Genomic DNA, 22047 nt, shown 5'->3' with positions numbered 1-22047 from the left:
TTGTGCATAACTCTTACAAATCATGCTATGTTAATTCTAGGACATTAAGAGAGCTGTTGGCCTACACAATAATGCCACCCTGAAATTAAGGCTGAGATCTCAAAACCAAGTGTCCGTTATTTATCAGTCACAATAATAATTATTGAATAATTTAAAAAGTTTGTGGCCAAGGGAATACTGACCCAGCTATTTTGAGCAATCCCACAGGAAGCGTTTCAGAAAATACCACAAGACCTTCAAAATGTGTAAAATTTCATCAATAATTGTTCCCAACATATCCTCTGTTTTGCAAACAGTATGCATGTCACTAGTTTTATCATCAAGCATAATCACATGCATGTTCACTGTATTAACACGAGCTGAATAAAGAAAAACAAAAATCCAAACAATAGGGTAAGAATAAAGTTTAAAGCTTTATTCATCTACTTGGTATGAGTACAACAGCAATGTAGGTTATAGTGACATTAGGGTGACATTTGCAAACAGCATGAAGAGCAACAATGGCCATTTTGCAGAGAAGCAGATTTAACTCTATGGATTGGTGGCTTTCTTTTTCAACAAAGGCTCTTAATCAGAGCTATTCCATAACAATAATAAAAAGGGAGAGAGGCAGAGAAAAGGAGAAATTCTGAAAAAGGCTTTTTCTCAGTTCTGAACATCAGTTGGTCATGGGAAAAATGGATAAATTTAAACCTTGAAATTTTAAACAAAATATTATTAATTAAAGCCATGTTCCTAAAAATCAGAAATATGGCTTCATCAACATAATGATTGTCAGTAATTTAAACTACTTTATAGAAAATATTGATGTTAGCAATACACAGTATAACTGAATAACCAGATTCTTCTCTAGGTGGCTGAGACATAGCCTAATATTCAACCTTTACCATCTGATTCAACTGGGCTTTATTTGGGGCAAATGTAGAGTGCAAATAAGCACTCATTCTTGAGGGTTACCAGATCTGGCATGCAAAAATCATGAGATAAGAATAAAAATATTTTTAATACCTTGTCTTTCCAACTCATGGTTTACCAGATTCTTGAAATCCAAATCTGATAGCCTTAGATTTGGATGTAAGATCCCTACCCTTAAAATCTGTACTCTTGAAGAGGTATTTGTCATAAATTTACTTTATAGGCACTAACATCAAAATGTATGTTTTAGTGGTTTTAGATAGAACCCTTTGGAAAATAAAGATCAAATTCATGTTGGGTCATTACAATATTTCTACACACGAATATCCCAAGAGTGTGATACTAAACATATTCATTCTTTATCAATCATTCTGCATATTGAAGAAAATAATTTATAGATCCTTTTTCATGTTTCTTGACTTTATATATTTGGAATTAAGCTTGCTTTGACAATCTTGGAGAGCTATCACTGTTTTTCGAAACCAAGAAAGAAATTATTTTAACAGCTCTTTTGGGGAAGCAATTTAGTTCATTTCTTCATACTATATTTCTGCTGCAGAGTTTTTCTGGAAGTGGGTAGATGGAATTGTAACATGAAAAAGGATCTGAACCAAGATATCCCTTTTTAGTAGATTGCATTAAAAATGTACAACAGAAGAATGGGCGTCATACAATGTAGATAAGCACCAATAAAATACTCTTCTGGAGATAATTTTCTTCTCATGTAGTTTCTAAATTCGTTCTACCCACAGCACTACAAAGATAAATAAATAATTGAACATCACACATCACAAGTCCTCCATGATGACAATCTGCATTCTGCAGTGCTTCTATAGTATCATTCTGCAACAGCCATGTGTTGCTTATTCATCTTTTGTTTGACATTTACTTGCATTTTTAAAAGATGTGATTTTGCTGTGTGCAATACCTTCTCAAATAACGATGGTGAATTTGTTCATCACTACAGTGAAGTCCATCCACTTCACTCAGCTTTGGTATTACTTCTCCCATTAGAATACACTTGAATCAGTATTTTTTTTTAATCTTAAAATTTGTACTACAATGGATACATATAAGGTGAGGTGGTGGTGATAGTGGTAAGTAAGTAGTTAGGTAATTGAATTATTTGTACAATAGCACTTCAAGTCATTAGTACATTTGTAAAACTACAGAGGGGAAAACTCAGTCTTTCTGATCAGTTCTATTTTAGCACCATATTAAATATGTTTGCTGGTTTTCTGGTCCTTTATATTTATAATAAGATCCTTCTAATCTTCTTTTATAAAATTAATATAATTGAGAAGTAGTCTCCAAAATTAATTGTACTTTCTCACAAAATAAATTCAGGTAGTCCTTGACTAGCAATACTTCATTTAGTGACCATTCAAAGTTACAACAGCACTGGAAAAAATGACATTGATCATTTTCCACACTTACAACTATTGCCGCAGTCCCCATAGTCATGTGATCAAAATTTGGATGCTTGGGAATTAGTTCTTATTTATGATGGTTGAAGAGTCCCAGAAAAACTCAGTTAACAAATGTCTTACTTAACAACAAAAATTTTGGGTTCAAACATGTTGTAAGTCGAGGACTACTTGATTGCATTTTTTTTTTAAAAAACTGAACTATCCATAATTGTAAGCTTTATTACAAAAGTATGTCATGCTCACATGTCAGAAAATAAAAGTGGAACATACAGAATAATATTCATTTTCATCTTGAAATTGTAGAAACCCAATTGCAATGTCATTTTGCAACAGAACAGCCCAACTACTGATGAATAAGCTAGGAATTGTTATTCTTGAAGGATCGTCATCAAGTGTAAGTTTTCATTTGTGCTCACACATTTTTTTGGAATTACAGACTATTACAGGGATTGGTCAAAGATGAACTAATTGTCCAATCGTGAATTAATTTGCATTCTTTTTAGTAACCCCCTCCCCCTATTTTTGTTTCAGGGTGTAAAAGTTTGCAAAGCATTGGAATGTTGTCTTAACTAGACATTTATTGTAAAGGAGAAGGTCTATTTACAGGGAATATCTTACTTCTAAAAGGTAAAAAGTGTCATTGGTCTTGAAATAATATGTGTGGAAACTGAATAGAGAATTCAGGTTTTGTTAAGTCAAAACTGATTGACTAATCAAGAAGGAGTGGGGAAACACTTTTGTGGTTGGAACCAATAAACGCTTGGCTTCCGGGGCAATACGAAGCATATATGGAATGATTTCATATAGCAGACATACTGTAGGTTACACCTCTTCTCAGCTTAGGGAAATGCAATTGAAGAATAAAAGGCAATGGAAATATCATTCTGTGAGGAGGTGGGAAGCAACTATTCTAATTTTCAAGATATAAACATCCTGAATGAAAAAAAGCAGCAGTAGATATGGTGGATGTTGGCTAATTTGACCAACTGCAATTAGGATATGCTGCTTTAATCCTTTCTGTTCACCAGATACAAATGTCTGTCCAGAGCTTATTTGTACTGAAAGCAATGAACCAAGGACAAAAAAGTAGAATGGAATTCTAATCACACAAGAACCATTGATGTGCAGTTGAACCGTTAATGTGTCCAGGAAAAGAGGCAGCTCAGATGGCCATCTTCAACTGATTGGCTTCCAGTCCAAAATTTGCTTCCTTTGTAAATCACTCATCAAATTGTCCTCTTGGCTAAATTATAGCTAGTTTAATAGGCCAGTTGAATACATAATTACAGAAAATTATAGAATTCAAACACAACTAAACATTGTCACTTTAAGGTTTTCTTGAGCCTCCTGACTCTTGCTACAATTTGTTTTAATTGATATCGCCTGAGATAATAGATTTAGAAAGATTAAAACTGTCATGTGGCATGCTTGCCCTCTCCCTCATCATAGTTTATTTATTGTTGGACACTCTTTTCTCACTATTGCCAACAGTGCCCTTCAGCTATTTTGGATTTTAATTTCTAGAATATATTAATTCCAGGGTAGGATATTGGAGTTTGCGGGAACCTGTGAACTAAATTTTTCTAAAGAAAAAAAATATCCTTGGCCAGGTGATAAATTCCCACAAACAATAACATATCACCAGTATGGCTGTACCATTCCTTCTCCTATTGTCAGACCCAAGTCCAGTGAGATCCAATCATGCCCAATCCTTTATTTGTTTACCCCTAATTGGCAGAATCTTACCAAGCTGGTAACTTTCTAAGGCGTCAGATATATCATGAGAGATTTTAGGGTCTGGCTACCCTGAATCTCTTCCCCATCTTCCCCATCCAACTTGGGACTACACAGACTCTGGATCTGAGTCTCTCCTGGGGAAGATCCTTTCACACTTAATTGCAATGTGATAGAATGATCAGCATTTGATGAAGTTAACATTTTACATGAATTCTCCTACACAATCTTCTAAAGATCTGTGCTGATATGCTAAAAATCTGTATCATTTTGTACACAGGCTGCAAAAATTATTTAGTGGCCGCAAATAAAACTCTTTTCTCTTTGCTTCCACATAATAGTCCTCTGGGTTTTTTCAGACCAGATCTAGTAGCCTAATTTAGGAGGATAATAAACTAAGCGCAAAGAGATTAGCCATTAGTATCTTGGCCACCTGTTGTGAATTCAGATATGTCACTGGAATCCACCTATCTTAGCTCTTAAGTGTAAGAGCAAAAAAATACTACAAGTCTTTCTTGCATAAACCTTACAATAAGAATTGCTAAACAGGGGAAGAGATACAGAATCTGTAGCCTTACAGATGTTGTTGAATAACATTACCAAGTGTTGCCCCACTCCAGGGCTAATGATAAGGAAAGCAGGGAATTGGGGGTCTTGCAACATCTGGAGAGCAACAGGTTCCTCATCTATGCTACACAGACTAACTACATGACAAGCTTCATTTAATTTAGTGAATTTTTGCTTCTAAATTAGTACAAACTATTGTATATATACATACAAGATTACACTGTTGGCAGAAACTGCACATTAAAAGAGAAAAAGTAAAAATTTATATAGTGGCAGTCATCACTCAGGTAAAAAATTAATGTATCACTGCATCCTATTTTTCAGCCAAAAATGGCTTCTGATTCTATTGAAGAAAATTTTGTGTGTCCTTTATGGAAGATGCACAATCTACCAAGCAATTTAGGTAGACAAGAGGCCAGGTGACACAATATCCTCTAAAATAAAAGGCATGTAGTTGAGTGGATCATTTGATTCAGAAAATTTTCAGAGTTTTTTTCAGGCACTGATAGTAATACATAAGAAGAAAAAAACCTATTTGCTACTGTGTTTAGTAAAATAACAAAAAATTCAAGTCTTCTTATATGAATGAGTGATTACATGAAGAAAATCAAATTACCGTAAATGTTTAACATGACATATTGTGCAATATTATCAGTGCATACAAGAAAATAGTTTGAATGGTCACTGTGTAGCAGCAAAGTCACTCTATATAATAGTTAAAATATAATTTCCGAGTTCACTATTCTGGTAGACATTTAAAAATGTAACCATTGCAGTTGGAAGGTACTAGTATTTGAAACATGCTGTTCTAATCCTGGAACAGGCTATGCAGAGTACTTTGAAAATGTCCAATCTTTTGATTGCTTGGTATTAGTTGATCTCACAAAACACTCTTCAATCTTCAGTTTCACAGTAAGGATGATGGCATAATGACTTTCTAGGACACCTATACTAGATCCTATGAAATATGATCATGTATCAGATACTACAACTTATGAAAGGAGAACTGGAGACAGTCTCAGAGTTAAAACATGGTTGTATGCTTTTCAGTTGACCACAATAAGTTATTGCCCCAGGACAAACATTCTTTTTCTTGGACCAGCATGATTAATATTGTTTATTTTAACATGAAAAGGAACAACATCAATACATTGGCCCACGCAGTGCTTATTTTCAAGCACAATCAAGCAATGCATGACCACACTATGTTATAGTGATTTTCACACAGCAAAGGTCACATCTAAATTAAACTTAAGATTGCATCACTATGGCTTACATTTAACATGATAGTTGAAATAACTCCATCATTAAACCAAGAAACCAATTTTTGGTTTACATGCTTGCTCTTGTTAATTTTCAATCAAGTGGTTTAAAGCAAAAATTATATTCAGTCAGTGCAGGGAAAGATGGAGGAACAAAGAGTCAACAACAAAACATGGCAATTTACTACCAGATATGTGCAAATGCAAGCTGGGAGCTTGTTCTCAAAAAAATTGGCCAGTATGCAGCATAGTAGAATACCTCTGTTCAGCAGCCTATTTTATTGATGGGTACTGCAGAAAGAATAAGCTGTTTGACAATAAGGCCAATTAACTGTAATAGCTGTACCCAGAGGATAAATATATTACACAGGACTCCTTCCTTAACTATAGAATATATTCAGTCATTGCTTGGAAAGTCCATGACCATAAAATTGTGAGCTGGCATCCTACGGGCACTTCCTGGGTCTTCTCAATTAGTGTTTTCAACCTCTGAATGAAAGTCAAGGGAAAATGAGGAAGGCAGAAGACTGAATATATATGCCATATAAAAACTTCATGAGTGAAAGCCATGACTGAGATTTGAACAAAGAACCTTTCATGTCTCTGCCTATGGTAAGCTTGACAGGCCATTGCACAATCTCAAGGGATTAGTATGTGCCTTTCTCAGATTGTCCTTTCTCTCCTCCCCACCTTCTTGACTGTTTGCTCTCCAAAAAGGGTTTGGACTCGATTATAATACATTATCCTATTACATGATATCTTCCCTCTCCCAAGAAAGAAGAATTTAGAAGAGTTTGGCTTTCTTCTTCATATCGTTGCGTCTCCAGAGAGGTAACTTATCAAATTCCTGTATCGTCATGCCAAATATTTCTTGAAAAACTTCAGGTGCTAAATGACGCTAAAGAAAGACAGGGCAGAAGTACATTATCACTCAAGAACTAGAAACAGGCAATCTAGATATCACAGCATTACCCTCAACATATTAGATCTAATATACCAGGTATAATATAAAGTCCTGAGCAATGGATAAGGTCAGTGTCTTATAGCAAGCATCAGGTGGCCTTTTTGCTTTTTTTTTGGATGCCAAAGCATCCAATATTAGAATACCTCCCCCCCATTTTTTTTTACTCTTCAGGGATTTTAAATAATGAGATGGAAAATTATAATCTCTAGCCAATAGAAATGATAGTCAAGCATTGCAATGGATAACTCCGCAGACAATTTAAAGATTGAGCAGTTGTCTAGCTCAAGTAGCCTTTCCCTACCAAGTGCCCTCCAGAGATCTTGGGACTACTACCCTGTTGAGATATACAATATCTGGAAGACTCAATACACAAGTAGCTTGCCAATGCTACTGTGATGACATCTGCATAAAGAAAACTTAGTATATGCATCTATACACACAAGGACTGTATCAAGATATTGTACTTTCCTTTGAAGAGAATGAAACTTAAACTGGAACATTTCGGGTATAGATGGAGTTTGATGAAATAGACCAGATTTTATTTCTAAGAATATGCCTGCACATTTGTCTTAAAAAATATACATATCTTATGCCTTCAGCTGATTCAGCTGATATCTATTATGGACATGAAAGGTCAAGTATTTCTATATAGCAGAGGTATGTACTCACAATCTCACTAATATTTTCTCCAGAATCAATACCCAAATTAGCTGGCTTGAATCTGATGCATTAGGTTGCTGGTGGGGTGTGTGTATACTAAAAAATTGGGCCCTATGTACTCTGATGACATCATTATGTCATGTGATTGAAAACAGTTTTACAACTAGAGCATAACCTTGGGAAAAATGTGGCTGTACACTATGATATGTATGGTTCCAATTCTATACATGTTTACTTTAGAAAGGATCACTCAACCCAGTGAAACTTATTTCTGAGCAGGCTTGCATGGATTGGTGTATTAGTTATCTTTGTATGGATGAAGCGGTTAGTTCAGATTAATGCACTATCTTTATTTATTTATTTGATTTGATTTGCCAATTGTTTACAAGATAATAAGTATAAGTGTATACATAGTTGTGAATACATGAAATGGGTACATATAAGAAAAATAAAAGAATCTTGTAAGGTTATGAATAATAGGCAATCCATATCCTTACAAAACTTTCTTTTAATGCCAAATTTGACACCTGGTTCTTACCTCCAACCTGGTTCTATCCACTTCTCTTAGAATTTTATTTCGCCCTCTGTTGGTCACCATGAGTACTTCGTAAGGAAATATCTGTTAAGCAGATAGAAAAGGCCTTTATGTAGAATTTATTAAATGCCACGAATAGACATCAAATTCACAAGCATAATGTGGTCATTGTCAAAAGACAGCTGCAAGTTCATTACATGGCTTCCTTGGAATATTTGTTATTGAACAATGAAGTCTCATAATTATAAAAATGTGCCATCTATGTTCTCTCTCTCTCTCTCCAGTCCCTCCTCTCTCTCTCTCTCTCTCTCTCTCCCTCTTCCTGCACCTCCCTCCCTCCCTCCTTGGTAAGCTGATGGATAATGCTTACTATCTTCTTTCTTTTACAGATCACCATTTGTTTGCCTTTATCTTCTTGGCGTATGTACTCAGAAACAAACACTCTGTTAAAAAGTTATTTCATTGGCCACTCATTTGCTTATATTTGTCCTGTCCATTTCTCTTTTTAAGTTAAACTAAAGTTACTTTCCTACATATCTATTTAGTCATCATACCACTCCCCTATTAAACTAGTTATATGTGATAGTGCAAGCATCTTGCGCAGAAACCTTGAGCTTTAATAAAATAAGTATTAGAGACTAAAAACCAGTAATATATAAACATGCCTCTGTAAGGCTGCATCCTCATATTATGCAAAACCAGAATGTGATTTGTCTGGATTTGGCTTATTTGTTTGAAGTCGGATGATGAGTGAACTCAGTGTGATGATGGAAGACTTCTATTTACAGTCTCTGAACATTTCAAGTGAATACACTCAGAGATAAGCCTTAATTTTCCCATGTCTCTATAATGCCAAGTTAGGACTACATATGTTAAAACCACAATAACCAGGACATTATACATTCTGAGCATATTTCTTAAGAACTAACTTGATATCCTGTATCAGTGACCAAGAAAATTAATGAACAACAAAAAAAGAGTTTCCGGAAAGACTGTCTGAAAAACACTGTGGGTAAAAACGTTTTTTTTTTAATGGCCATATCTATCTATCTATCTATCTATCTATCTATCTATCTATCTATCTATCTATCTATCTATCTATCTATCTATCTATCTATCTATCTATCTTTATGTCACTGTAGTTTTGTGTGGAGTGGGAGGGAGAGAGAGAGAGAATAAGGAAAGTGGTTCTTTCTCGCTGTGTTCAAACTTGTTTCTCTTCACATCCAAAAAATTGCCCCCTTCCCCTTTTTTATACTACACCAAAAATAATGAGATATAGAGCAACAATTAGCAATTCCTGCATTCTTTTAGTGTTATAAGCAAAAGAAAATGCACAACTCTTAGTCTGGTTTTTTAAAATGGCCTTTCATGTAACAACCCTTTCCTGCATGCACTGTTTGGATTGCTTTGGATATCCTATTCTGGAATTATGTGAGTCTGGCAATAAAGCTCATTGAATTACTAGGATTTACCTCTGAATAAAAATGTATACAATGGGACTTCAATTAGAACATCTGCTTTGATTTTCATTTTATATTGTGCATGCAGCACAACCAAGAATGAATTCATTCCCGCTGCATACTGCTGATTTATCCCAATTAATGCTGTCACGTTACTAGTGGGTCTAACTGATTTCACATGATTGTTAAGGTCTATTTGTTTTAGATCCACCTAAATACTGTTGTCTAGTTTCTTATATATTAAATTCCTTATCCTATGTGCTCACTTCAAATAAAGAGGATGTCCTACTGTCCCAAAAAGAGAGGAGTGACATATAAATAAACACATTAAAAAACAATAGCATTTTTAATAGCATGCTATCATTCCAAAAATTACCCTTCATTGTTGTGAAGCACAGTAAGATCAGCACTTGCCTTTGGTTCCAACATGTTAGGCATAGACACTCCTCGGTCCATTCGCATTCCAGGGACAAGACCATCTGGGTGAAACTGTATCAGAAGCATGTAGGTATCAAACACATAGATTACATCCTTATTCACACAAACCCACACAGATAGAGTAAAGGTATTCATGCTGTGTATGCACGTGAATGTATGCTAAGATTCCAAAGAAATATGTATAATAAATGTAATTATGCCTGATATATACTACACATAAAGATGCGGCTCCTAATTTACGTGGCCTTTATTCCTAGTTCTCTCTTTCAATTATGAAGAATCCCAGGGACTCTTCCCAAAGACCGATTGACAAAATAAGATAACATTTTGGTCACAAGAAATTACTGATCAGTTCTAAAAAGGTCAAATATTCTATATTTAGGGCCTAACTTAATAATTAATAACCTAATATTTAAAATATTTAAAAATATAGTTCCTTTTTCTTATCTAGAATATTCATACATGATTATTCAGGGAATAAGGAATGTAAGGAAAACTGTCCCACAGACTGATCCATTGCATTAGTTCTAATTACCATCTTTACAATATTTGGTTCCTTTTCAGTTGTACCAAAGCATTTTATCTTTTTTAACAAATAAAATTTTTAATTCTTTCTACATCAATGAAATCTTTTCTGTAACTAATGTATAGAGATTTCCATAACAGTAATATTCAAACATGTAAAGAGAAGGGTTATGTTTAAAAAATAACACTACATTTTTAATTGGCCATTTTATATAACCAATTGTGCCTGTTTTGTATAAAATACATTGGAAGATTTTATTCCATGACCACAATAAAATATAAAGAAGACAGGAAATTATCTGGAGAAGAGCAGAGGTATAACTACAGAATAATAAGAATTATACTTGGACTTTCTTTGGATGGTATCAAAATGATCAGGAGAAATCCATCAATGAGAGAACTATCACTCATTGCTTCTTTGACAATCTTAGAAATGTTTGCTATAAAGAATCACAAAACTGACAGTAAGACACTCTTTTCCATAGTGTCATAATTATATAATTAATAATAAAACAAGCACATTAACAAGTTTTAAGAAAATCCTCTAAGATGTGAATAACATAGTTGATGCGCTGTTGATGAATTTGTTTCTGTTAACTTGATGGACGGAAATCTTTACCAACCTGGTAATCTGAAAAGGGATATATATTGAGAAAAGACACATAATTAGGATAAGATTTATTATGAATGAAAGTTTTATACTCAAGAGTCTCCCTAAAAATTATCAATCCAAAATTCATATATTTTCTGCCTTCATTAAATTTTAATTTTTACAATTTAATTTATTTTTTACAATGTCCTCTTCAGTTTTAATATATTGTTGAACAATCCTCTCCACCCCTTTTTTTTCAACAAATGGCAAGTGTAGCTGTATTTCCAGATTAAGTATGGTATCCAAAAGCTGTATGTGAAAGATGAGCTGATCTTATATACTACTATAAAAACAAAACAGAAAGCATAAATGCTAAAAGTAACTCAAAAACCAAGAGCCCAAAGCTCAAATTCTATTTCCTTTACAAACTTACCTTGAGTTGTATTGCTCACATCCCCATAACTGTTGTATTGACCAAAGTCTGTGGACATCGGCTATATGTATATATATATATATATAAATAAAAAGATGAACAGGTAACTCAAATTATCTGAACATTGAATTACAGTAAAAAGATCACTACAAAGGCCATGTAAAACATGACAATAACATACTCATTTATTTTTATTTTTATTTTTTTTACCTTCCCCCATTTGTTGTTTGTTATAAATAACTCAGTAGCAAACATAACCAATACTCCTTCCTTCTCCTATTTTTCTCACCCAACAGCCCTGTGAGATGGGTTGGGCTGACAGAGTTGATGGGTCCAAAGTCACTCAGATAATTTTCATTGCTAAGGCAGGGCTAGAACTCAGTCTCCTGATTTCTGGCTTAACCACGAGACAAAACTGCCTCTTATCTGGGAATGTCCATGATATTAACAAAAAGTGCATATAAAACTGACAGTGGTACGGGAGGAATGTTATTGTACTTTATGCTTATAAAGCTGTATGTATACTGAAGGTGAGAAAGAGCAGAAATTTAGTCTAAAACAGTAGTTTATAACTCCATAAAATGTCCACTTTTATCAATAATTTATTACCACACCTTTCCTTGAGAGGAATAACTGCAGATTTGTCATATTTCTGCCTGCGGAACCAGAATATCTTGTACCAGTTTTATATGGACACTAGTGATAGATATGCACAAAATAAACTGCTTCGTAATTATCACAGTTTCCATAGATAAATAATTTTTATAATAAAACCCATCAACAGTTGAAGACAGATTATGTAGTATTTGATTATCATTCTTGGTTTTCCTATCTGAGTTCTGTAGATTTTCTTTAGATATTTCAGGGGAAAAGCTTTCCCTAAAGAATGTACATAGTCTAAGAATGTACATAGCCCAACTCAATTCTTTTCTTATAAAGAACTATATTGGAATGATCTAAATAAAAATGTGATGAGATGGAGATAGCAGACACAAATTTCCACATCCTATCTCCCTCCCCACCCCAGCAAGAGAAGGGTGAAGTAATCAAGAGAAGGGTAAAAAAAAAAAAAGACTCCTTTTTTTAGGAGTCTTGAGAAATTGTAGAGTGGGAGCAGAACATTTAGTTGAATCTCTTATTTCTTTTCACCACATCTTATGTCCATATGTCAATATTTTTCTTCCACTGGATTTACTCATTGAAATAAATGACTCAATAAAAGGGAAACTGTCAGCTCCATTAAGTAGAACAGATCACAGAATCAGCCCCACAAGATATCTACAACTATTTTTATTGAGCTTTGCTGCAATTTGCTAATTTGTTTCTGCTGGTCCTAATAATTCAATGAATTAAGAATGTGTTTGCCTGAGCCACTTTCAAACAATATCTGGATTTATATAGTTCCATTGAATTAAGCCATTTCCCAGGTGAAGTGGCCTTAGTAACTACCCTTTTTTACTTTCCTTGATAACACACATAAAAAGACTAAAAGTACAAGAGAAATATGGTGGACTGGAAGAAATACAGGCAGAACTATCTTGACTGCTAAGCAAAATGTTTGTACTGTTGCTATAATATTATTTTGTTCTAATTTTATTTTTATTCTATTTTTAACATTTTTGAATTATATTGTTTTTACCATTTTTGTTTCATATTGTATTTTAATTTACATATTCTAAAGAACTTTATTGAACTGTAGTTTGAGTGTTTTTCAACAAAAAAGTTTTTTGCTCCCTAGAACAGAAACTGAAATTTAAAGTGTACTTTCTTGTCTGGGGAAGAACTGTCTGCTCACCCTGTGAAGTCCATTTCGTCCATATCCAGGCAGTGAAGAAGTTTTAGAAGCAGTGGCGTGTAAAGCTGAGTGGGAAGGAGAAAACAATAATTATTAAGAAATAAAAATACATAGTCAAAATCACAGCATCTTAGAAATCACTTTAAAAATTTGAAAGTGTAGATTTGCATCTGTATAAATTCTTTTTAAGCAATCATTTGACCCTGACTTTGTCCAGTAAGTGAAATTTGGATGTGAAATGTTCAATTACTCTCTAATATTACAGACATAGATGGGTTTTAACTGTCTACAAATCACTCTACACATTATACAGCAACCACCTCTAGCTTAGTTGTGCTTTATGGTCATGGTTCAGCACAATGTCAAATTCTGAGTCTCTAATTCAAATTGCTTAAAACATACTGTCTTCTCCTAATTTATTTTCTTGCACACACTAAACAAGCAAAATGTTGCTCTTCTGTCAGTAGTTATTTACAAGCCAGGATTACTATTGTTTCCATATGGTGCAAATTGGAGGCAGAGACTGAGGTTTAAAAAAATAGCTTGTTTAAAGCAATCTGCTAAATTTATGTCTCAGATTAGCCTTGAATAGGCTACTCTCTGTAATCATACACAAAGGCACATTTGTATAGCCAGAAGTGAATCATTTTTATAGATTGTTGCCTGGAAGTAAGTGATTTGATGCAGACAGATAGAATGAAAGCTATAATCATCCTTGTCCTTCTTTAGTTCTGTTACTGTCATGGCCCTGGATCTCCTGGAATAATATGTTTATATGTTTAAAATATATTCTAGATATCTGGAAAAGGCACAAAACCCCCACAAAATATAATGAAAACACAACACGTAAGTACGCATCTCATACACAAAATTCCTATAAGCAAACAGTCATTATATCTTTACTTTTTCTATGGAATGTATCAGTTTACCTCAAAGACCTGTCTCATGATATTGCTATGACCTAATACAGGGGTGTCAAACCCATGGCCTGAATGATCATGTGCTGGCCACGCCCATGCCCAGTTTAGTGAAGGGGGAAAAAGTTGCAATACATCATGTGACGACGACGTGACAACACAAGCTTGATATCCCTGACCTAACAGATAACAGATAATCAGAGTTGGAAGGGACCTTGTAGGTCATCTAGTCCAACCCCCCACCCAAGCGGGAGGCCCTACACCATTTCTGACAAATGGCAGTCCAATCTCTTCTTGAAAGTCTCAAGTGATGGCACTTCCACAACTTCCAAGGGCAAGCTGTTCCATTGGCTGATTGTTCTCACTGTCAGAAAGTTTCTCCTTATTTCCAGGTTAAATCTCTCTTTGTTCAGTTTCCATCCATTATTCCTTGTCTGGCCTACAGGTGCTTTAGAAAATAGCTTGACCCCTTCCTCCCTGTGGCAGCCCCTCAAATATTGGAAGACCGCTATCATGTCTCCCCTGGTCCTTCTCTTTACTAGACTAGCCAAGCTCAGTTCCTGCAACCATTCGTTGTATGTTTTAGCCTCCGGTCCCCTAATCATCCTGGTTGCTCTTCTCTGTACTTTTTCTAGAGTCTCAACATCTTTTTTATAATGTGGGGACCAAAACTGGATGCAGTACTCTAGGTGTGGTCTTACTAAGGCTTTATAGAGTGGTATTAGTACTTCCCTTGATCTTGACTGTATCCCTCTGTTAATACAACTTAGGATTGCATTAGCTTTTTTGGCTGCTGCTGCACACTGCTGGCTCATATTTAGCTGGTTGTCCACTAAGACTCCAAGATCCCTTTCACAGTTACTGCTATTGAGCCTGGTTTCACCCAGTCTATATGTGTTCTTTTGGTTTTTCTTGCCTAAGTGTAGGAATTTACTTTTCTCTACATTGAATTTCATTTTGTTAGATATGGCCCAGTGTTCTAGTCTGTCAAGATCCATCTGGATCTTGAGCCTATCTTCTTGGGTGTTAGCTGTTCCTGCCAGCTTAATATCATCTACAAATTTGGTAAATTCCCCTTCTATTCCCTCATCTAAGTCGTTAATGAAGATATTGAAAAGTACTGGACCTAAGACGGAACCTTGTGGCACCCCACTGCTTAGTTCCCTCCATGTAGACTTAGACCCATTGAGGACTACTTGCTGAGTACGGTTTGCTAGCCAGTTGCGAGTCCATCTAGTGGTGGTGCTATCTATTCCACTTTTTTCTAGCTTACTAAGTAGGTTGTGGTCTACTTTGTCAAATGCCTTGCTGAAATCTTATGTCTACAGTATTTTGCTGGTCTACTAATTTAGTCACTGTGTTAAAGAATGAAATAAGATTGGTTTGGCATGATCTGTTTTTAACAAACCCGTGCTGACTGCTAGTTATTACTTTACTTGTTTCTAGATGTTGGCTAGTAGCTTGAATTCATTGCATTACTCATTGAGGCTGATTTCCTCCCCTAAAGTGGGAACATCTAAAAGGCTATGAGAATCAACAGGTCACATGTTGCTTTCTTAATCATTCTTTATGAACTGACTTATTGGGTTTTTAGAGGTACTCATATAAGTTGCATGAGAGCAATCCTCTCATAAAGATGCCCATTATAAGAGTGTGACATAGTATTTTTTCCCTAAGCTAAATGCTTATTTTAAAATGAGATGCATGTACTGCCTACTATTTATTTTATATGAAGAGGTAGTAAAATCCTGTTGTTTTTAAAAAGAAACCCAAACATCAGCATACATCATATACATACATAATCAGTCATCCTAGTTATATAAAGCAGTTATGGGGAGTACATGTGTTACTATATGCATGATTAACTATACAATTCCCTGTAATAGTTCCCTAACTATGGCCATCTCACAGACATTAAGAAAGTTGGGTGCCTGTTCTTCAAAAGATCCATATGACAGCTCTGAATGATACAGAAAAAACAGCTTCTGGTTGGTGGCAAATATATATTCAGTTAATACTGGAAAGGTTTTACCTTATAAACAGAGTCAATAACAGCTTTTCATCAGAGATGATCAAAGCAGGAATCATAATTTAGTTCTACTTTAAAGAGGTATTTATTGGACATCAATACATAAGATGTTTATATTATTTTAGAAGCTAATACAGATGTGCTTTTCAAGAGATCAGCATTGTGAGCTATTTATCTATATTATGTAAAAACACTTTAGGATAAAGTTTCAGAGAGATGGCCATTTTTAATTTGCTACAAAAAAAGACAATTTTAATCCTCAAACATTTAGCAGAGAAAGTATTAATGTTTAAGACGCTACAAAATCCCATCTTAAATTAAAATACATTCTGATTTCCTAGAACTCTTCCCAACAGCTGATTTGATGCTTGTGTACTGGGGACTGTGGTAAAGTTTTTGTGTAATTGTAACTATAATTGGAACACGGGTTTTTTAAGGCATTTCCCCCCCCCGGATTTGTTCAGTAGATGCTGAGAAATGTACATTTGGAATCTTTCTTCATTTAAAAATATCCGATAATACATTGCGGGAAATAGCTAGAGTTATAATGTAGGCAGTAAACACATTAGAGAAAAAGCTACTTCCTTGTTATTATTTAGAGGTCATGTTTTGTATTATCAGAAATTGAACTGCAATTATTAGATGAGAACCAGCCTTAATATGAACTTTTTACAGTACAAGTCTATAAAGGTCTATTAAAAACTAAATCTCACTGAAGTCAATTAGCTCAACTTTCAGCTATGTGAATACAGTAGAGCATTGTAGTCTTAGTTCGTCATGTCCCATAATCCTTTTATGTTTTTCTAATTTTGCTGCTTACATGAATTAACTGGAGAATCGTAACATCTGCTGGCAAGTAATGACTTTTCCTTTTCCATCTCTTCTTTCAGTATCAATTGCCCCAGGCCTGAGTTTAGCTGCAAATGAGAATTTTGAGGAAAAGTAAGCTACTGAAAAAGCTTTGCATCATGCAGATTTTGGCACACAGAGACAGAATTTACATTCAGATGATAGCCACCTTCATTAACTGTTCCTCCTGCAGCTGCCGACGCCTCTGAAGCTCTTCAAGGTCTTCATCTCTGCCAGTGGATCGACGTCGCATATCAAAACCTACTTCCATAAGCCACAGTAAAAAAACTACTTATTTCAAGTACAGGTATAAGGAGTGATAATCAACCTATTCCCTCTGAGTGGATTGTTGAAGAAATTACCTAAATAATCCAGCAATTCTGTCTCAATACAGTCTTAATAAAATACTCCAGTTCTGAATTAAATACATTAAATAAAACCATTTTGAAGATTTAAGTGCATAATGTTATGTACTGAGAGTTTTACAAAGCAAAAAACATAATTAGTAACATTTTGATTAATATTGACTATTTTGTTAAGTAAGGGGAATGTGTTAAGGAAAAATGGAGGCCAGATTTGTAGGAAGACTTTTGTTACAGCTATTTACTCGCTCTATTTCCAATATTAGAATCATAATTCAGCTCACGGTATTTTATTTCTTTGTTTATTAAAAACCTTATTTTAATAGCTTGTTAAAATATTTTAGGAACCTATTCCTTTTCTTTATGAGAACCATAAATCCTTAGTTGCTGATATAATTCCTCTTACTTTTAGTTATAGTCAAATCAATACATGATTTTAACAATCTCAATCTTTCGTGGTAACTGTACTAACTTCACATACTGAACTGTGGTCAAAGTTGGTCAATTCAGTATAATTTGCTATATGACAAGGAGCAGCAACTGGTATCACGTTATTCTAATTTCAAACTCAATCAAATTATTGTGACATAAAAGGCAAAGATTCTACAACTAGCTTTTTTATCATCTTTGGTTGTTGTTTTTTAAAAATAGCAATTTAAATAATTATGCACACGCTTTGCTTTTGTGACATCCCAAATCTCATCCTGAGACAAAATAATTGTAAGCTATACACTGCAGATAATAATTTTAATCACCTTTATCATTTTGATATTACTCTCTGTACTACTCCTTTACCATTTTAACTAATATAAATAAAGGGTAATGAAACTCAGTCTGGTGTAGTGATTAAGACATCAGACTAGAAACTGGGACACTGCAAGTTCTGGTTCTGCCTTATATATGAAATCAGCTGGGTGACCTTGAGTCAGTCATTTTCTCTCAGCCCTAGGAAGGAAGCATTGGCAAACCACTTCTCAAAAATATTGCCAAGAAAACTGCAAGTCCAGGCAGTCTTCAAGAATTGGACACAATGGAAGATAAAAAGCATTCCTATCTAATAGTTCTCAGTTATAGAATAACAGATATGCCCTAACCCATATTTAAATGTTCTGATTTATAATAAGTACTATGAAAGTAAAATGTCACTAATTTTTATCTAATTATTATCTTTTTCTTGCATGAAGCTGATATTTAATTCTAGAAGAAGAATGAATGAATTTGGTCCATCAAAATAATCTCATATTGAATTAATCTCAATGTGAATCACTTTTGATTTATACAGGGTAAGAACCAGCTCTGGGTGATCAAACTTAAACAACGTGTCATGGAACACATGGGGTCTAAAAATAATACTTAGAGAAATGAAAAACAGAATGGAAAATAAAGTTAAGAATTTTAAGGCACAAAAATGATGCAATGTGGCCATATAAGCTTTGCTATTTCAAGTATTATTCATGCTGTTACTGTCCAACAACAAGCCAAAAGAGCCTGGTTTTAACATGTGACAATGAATAAACTGCGCACCCATTCAAAGAATAGAAGAAGGCTGAACTGGCTGTGGAGTTGTACTACAATATTGGTAGTAGGCTGGCTTTTCTGAAGGCAACAAAATGGGTTAAGGAATTCACTGAACTCTGTCTTCCAATGTCAGCATTCATAGCTCATGGCTGATCATTGCTTGAATGAATGAAACAGAAGGTGAACAGAACAATGCACGAGCAGGTATAATGCATTTGTAAGTTGACCTGGCTGCTTCATTCTGGGTGTATCCTTAGGGAGTAATATCTGTATATGCCAGGAGAAAGCAAGTAGGTGAGTCAGACAAATAAAGAAATAAGTAAACGTTGGTACTTGGTACCAAATCCAAACTCTGATGAACAGTTGTAACCAAGGATCACTACACACACTTTGGTAGTACCTTTGGGATTTTTTTGTTTTTGTTTTAAAACTTCCTTTGCTAAAACCCTTAAAGATTCTGGGGAATCCATCCAGAGAAAGGGGCTTCTAGTGAGAAGATTCTTGAAGCATCTCCTCTGTGATGTAGACTTTGGGAACAGAGATCCCCACAGCTAATTCAGATGCCATCAAATCCATAAAGTTTGTAACACTTCCCCCCACAACTCCAATATTAATTAGATACAGAGCATAATTCTCCTAAGAGCAGTCAGTGCAAAAAAGTTCAACGTCCTCATCAGAAGCTTTGCAGCATTCATAGCAGCCTAAATGTATTTATGGATAGCAGGAAGCTGTGCATGGGTTTTCACCCACATCACTTGTTTCATACCTACAGCCGCAAGTGATGGAGGACCTGGCCAGTATTCTGTCTCAATCTTTGGAATCTCGTTGGGTGCTGGAGCATGGGCTGCTGGGAACTTGGAGGACTTGATGATATCATCGAAAGGCTTGTTCTGGGCTGCCAGAGCAGCTGCATCTAGACGGTAATTAGGGGGAACTTAAAACTAGCCAATTAAATTGCTTTGTTATGGCCTAGATTAGTGCTATGGATCTATTGTATTCCATACAATAAAATCATATTTTTCACATTGTCTTTTAGTAACAGATAAAATCCCAATTTCCATAATACGTAAATTCTTGACATTCCTGAGAACTTCAGTTGTATGGTGCATACAAATCAAACATTAACACAAGAACCAAAGCGGCATTTCTCTCCTGGACTGAGTCTCATTCCCTCCTACTCAATGTAAATGAGGTCCATAATTCAAAAGCTGATCCAGCCATAACTCTTGGCCCAGCCATAAGTCATGCTTTGTTTCATTCATTCATTCATGAAACATATTTACTCATCTAAATAAAATATTCTTTAGAAGAAACACACTAATCATTCAGAATACCATATAAGGGAACATATAAATAGAGGAGAAAAGTGGAGTCCCTGCCAGAATTAGGCTCCTGACAAATTACCAATGCGGGAATGTAGCTCTTAGAAAAATAGAGAAAGTCTCCCCAGTTGAGATTTCAGTCTTCCCTATTGCCCTATTTAAAATATAATTGCCTGTCAGGCACTAGAAACCATAGGGATACTGACAGTTTATCAGAGCGATGTATTATTACCACTCACCTATTTACAAGAATCTTGCCAGATTATCTGCACTCTACAGAACTAGATAAATTCTCCAAGGTTTAGGAGGGATCATTGTCCATCACTTCCTCTGCTTCAGGGATTTCAGGATAGCTAGTCTCTTAACTTCTCCTCCCCATTTTAGCTGAAGTTTCCACACATCGCTATATAATAATACAGGTAGTCCTTGATTTTTGACCGAAAGTTGCTTTTTCAAGAAGCAACTGGATTTTCTGGGTTTTTTTCCTTGAAGACATTTCGTTTCTCATCCAAGAAGCTTCTTCAGCTCTGAAGAAGCTTCTTGGATTAAAAGTGAAGGAAAAAGTCAAGGAAAAAGTCCAGAAGGTCTAGTTGCTTCTTGAAAAAGTACTTTTGACCTGGATGACCATCACCTGGATGACTGAGAATTTCCATAGAAACTGACTTTTGACCATTCAAGGAACAGCAGATTGATGTTTTGATGGCACTGAAAGTGACTGACCATCCCTTCTTGAAGTTTCAACCACTACACTATCCCCATGGTCACATGATCATGACATGGGCACTTGACAACTACCATTGCATTTACAACAGTTTGTACAACTTGCATTTACAACTTGCATTTACAACAGTTGCAGTGTTCTGTATTTGTGTGATAGCTATTTGGGACCAGTTGGCTTCCAAGAAATAAACTCAATGGGGGAAAATTGTATCCACTTAACAATGACATGACTCATGTAATGACCATGTGATTTGTGGAATGACCACAGTAGTTCACTTAACCACCATGATAAAAATAGTCATAAAATTGAGTTTGGTCACTTGATGACTTGCTTAACGATAACATCATTTAGCAATTGAAATTTTGATTCCAATTATGGTCATAAGTTGAGGACTACCTGTAAAAGCACATTTAAAATAGTGGAAATTTACAATGTGTGGCACTAACATCTCCAACAGAAAAGTAGATATCCCTAAGCTGAGTCCAGTAGAGAAAATTGGCTATTTTCAGTCCAATTATGATATAATGCTAGGTCTGTATGCAGCTTTTGAATGGCTGGCAATATGTAAGTTTACTGGAGTAACAGAAGTTCTACATAGCAGCTTGTTAGTATAATAATAATGACAATGCCATTTATATATAGTATATTCGAACTTTATATCATTTCCTGATCAACTAATTAATGAACTTTTGCTGATAAATGCAGAACTATAGATACATAACTGAAAAATAATGAATTTCATTTATTTTGCTGAAAATGTTCAGTGAGAACTTCTAGAATTTATATCAGCATTTGCCTATGTATTTTCGTTTTAACTCTTTATATTTTAGGATTCATTCAAACAAAACAAATATAATTCAAAATCTATTGGGACTATTTAGAAGCAATACACTAAAGATGAAGTTGGGCTGTGACTATCTATATGGGAGCATCACCACCTGAGATGAACCTAACTTGTGGTAAAGGTCAGCATATTGTTTTGCTATACAGGTAGTGCTCAACTTATGGCAATTTGT

General features: G+C 34.9%; 1 protein-coding gene across 40 annotated transcripts in view; it reads right to left on the bottom strand.

Moving 5' to 3' along the window:
- Window positions 1–394: 394 nt before the first annotated feature.
- ABLIM1 (actin binding LIM protein 1) overlaps window positions 395–22047 on the bottom strand; it is a 211479-nt gene continuing 189826 nt past the window's right edge. For 13 of the 40 annotated variants that reach the window (XM_087964508.1, XM_087964501.1, XM_087964498.1 and 10 more), the window contains 8 exons: window positions 19755–19901; window positions 17278–17372; window positions 17080–17176; window positions 13314–13378; window positions 11511–11579; window positions 9945–10019; window positions 8071–8151; window positions 395–6806 (listed from right to left, as the gene is read on the bottom strand). In XM_087964508.1, coding sequence (XP_087820634.1) covers window positions 6693–6806; window positions 8071–8151; window positions 9945–10019; window positions 11511–11579; window positions 13314–13378; window positions 17080–17176; window positions 17278–17372; window positions 19755–19901 — 743 coding nt within the window. In that variant the 3' untranslated portion in view covers window positions 395–6692. Of the gene's footprint in view, window positions 6807–8070; window positions 8152–9944; window positions 11125–11325; window positions 11580–13313; window positions 13379–17079; window positions 17177–17277; window positions 17373–19754; window positions 19902–22047 lie in introns of those variants that run through there. The other 27 variants (XM_087964510.1, XM_087964504.1, XM_087964479.1 and 24 more) reach the window with 10 other exon arrangements.

The sequence above is a fragment of the Notechis scutatus genome, chromosome 4, assembly GCF_049901735.1.
Source record: "Notechis scutatus isolate UNSWTSFEM ecotype Mainland chromosome 4, rNotScu1.2, whole genome shotgun sequence".
Taxonomy (NCBI): Eukaryota; Metazoa; Chordata; class Lepidosauria; order Squamata; family Elapidae; genus Notechis; species Notechis scutatus.
Note: the sequence above shows the minus strand (reverse complement) of the source record. Positions and strands in the feature narration are given on the sequence as shown.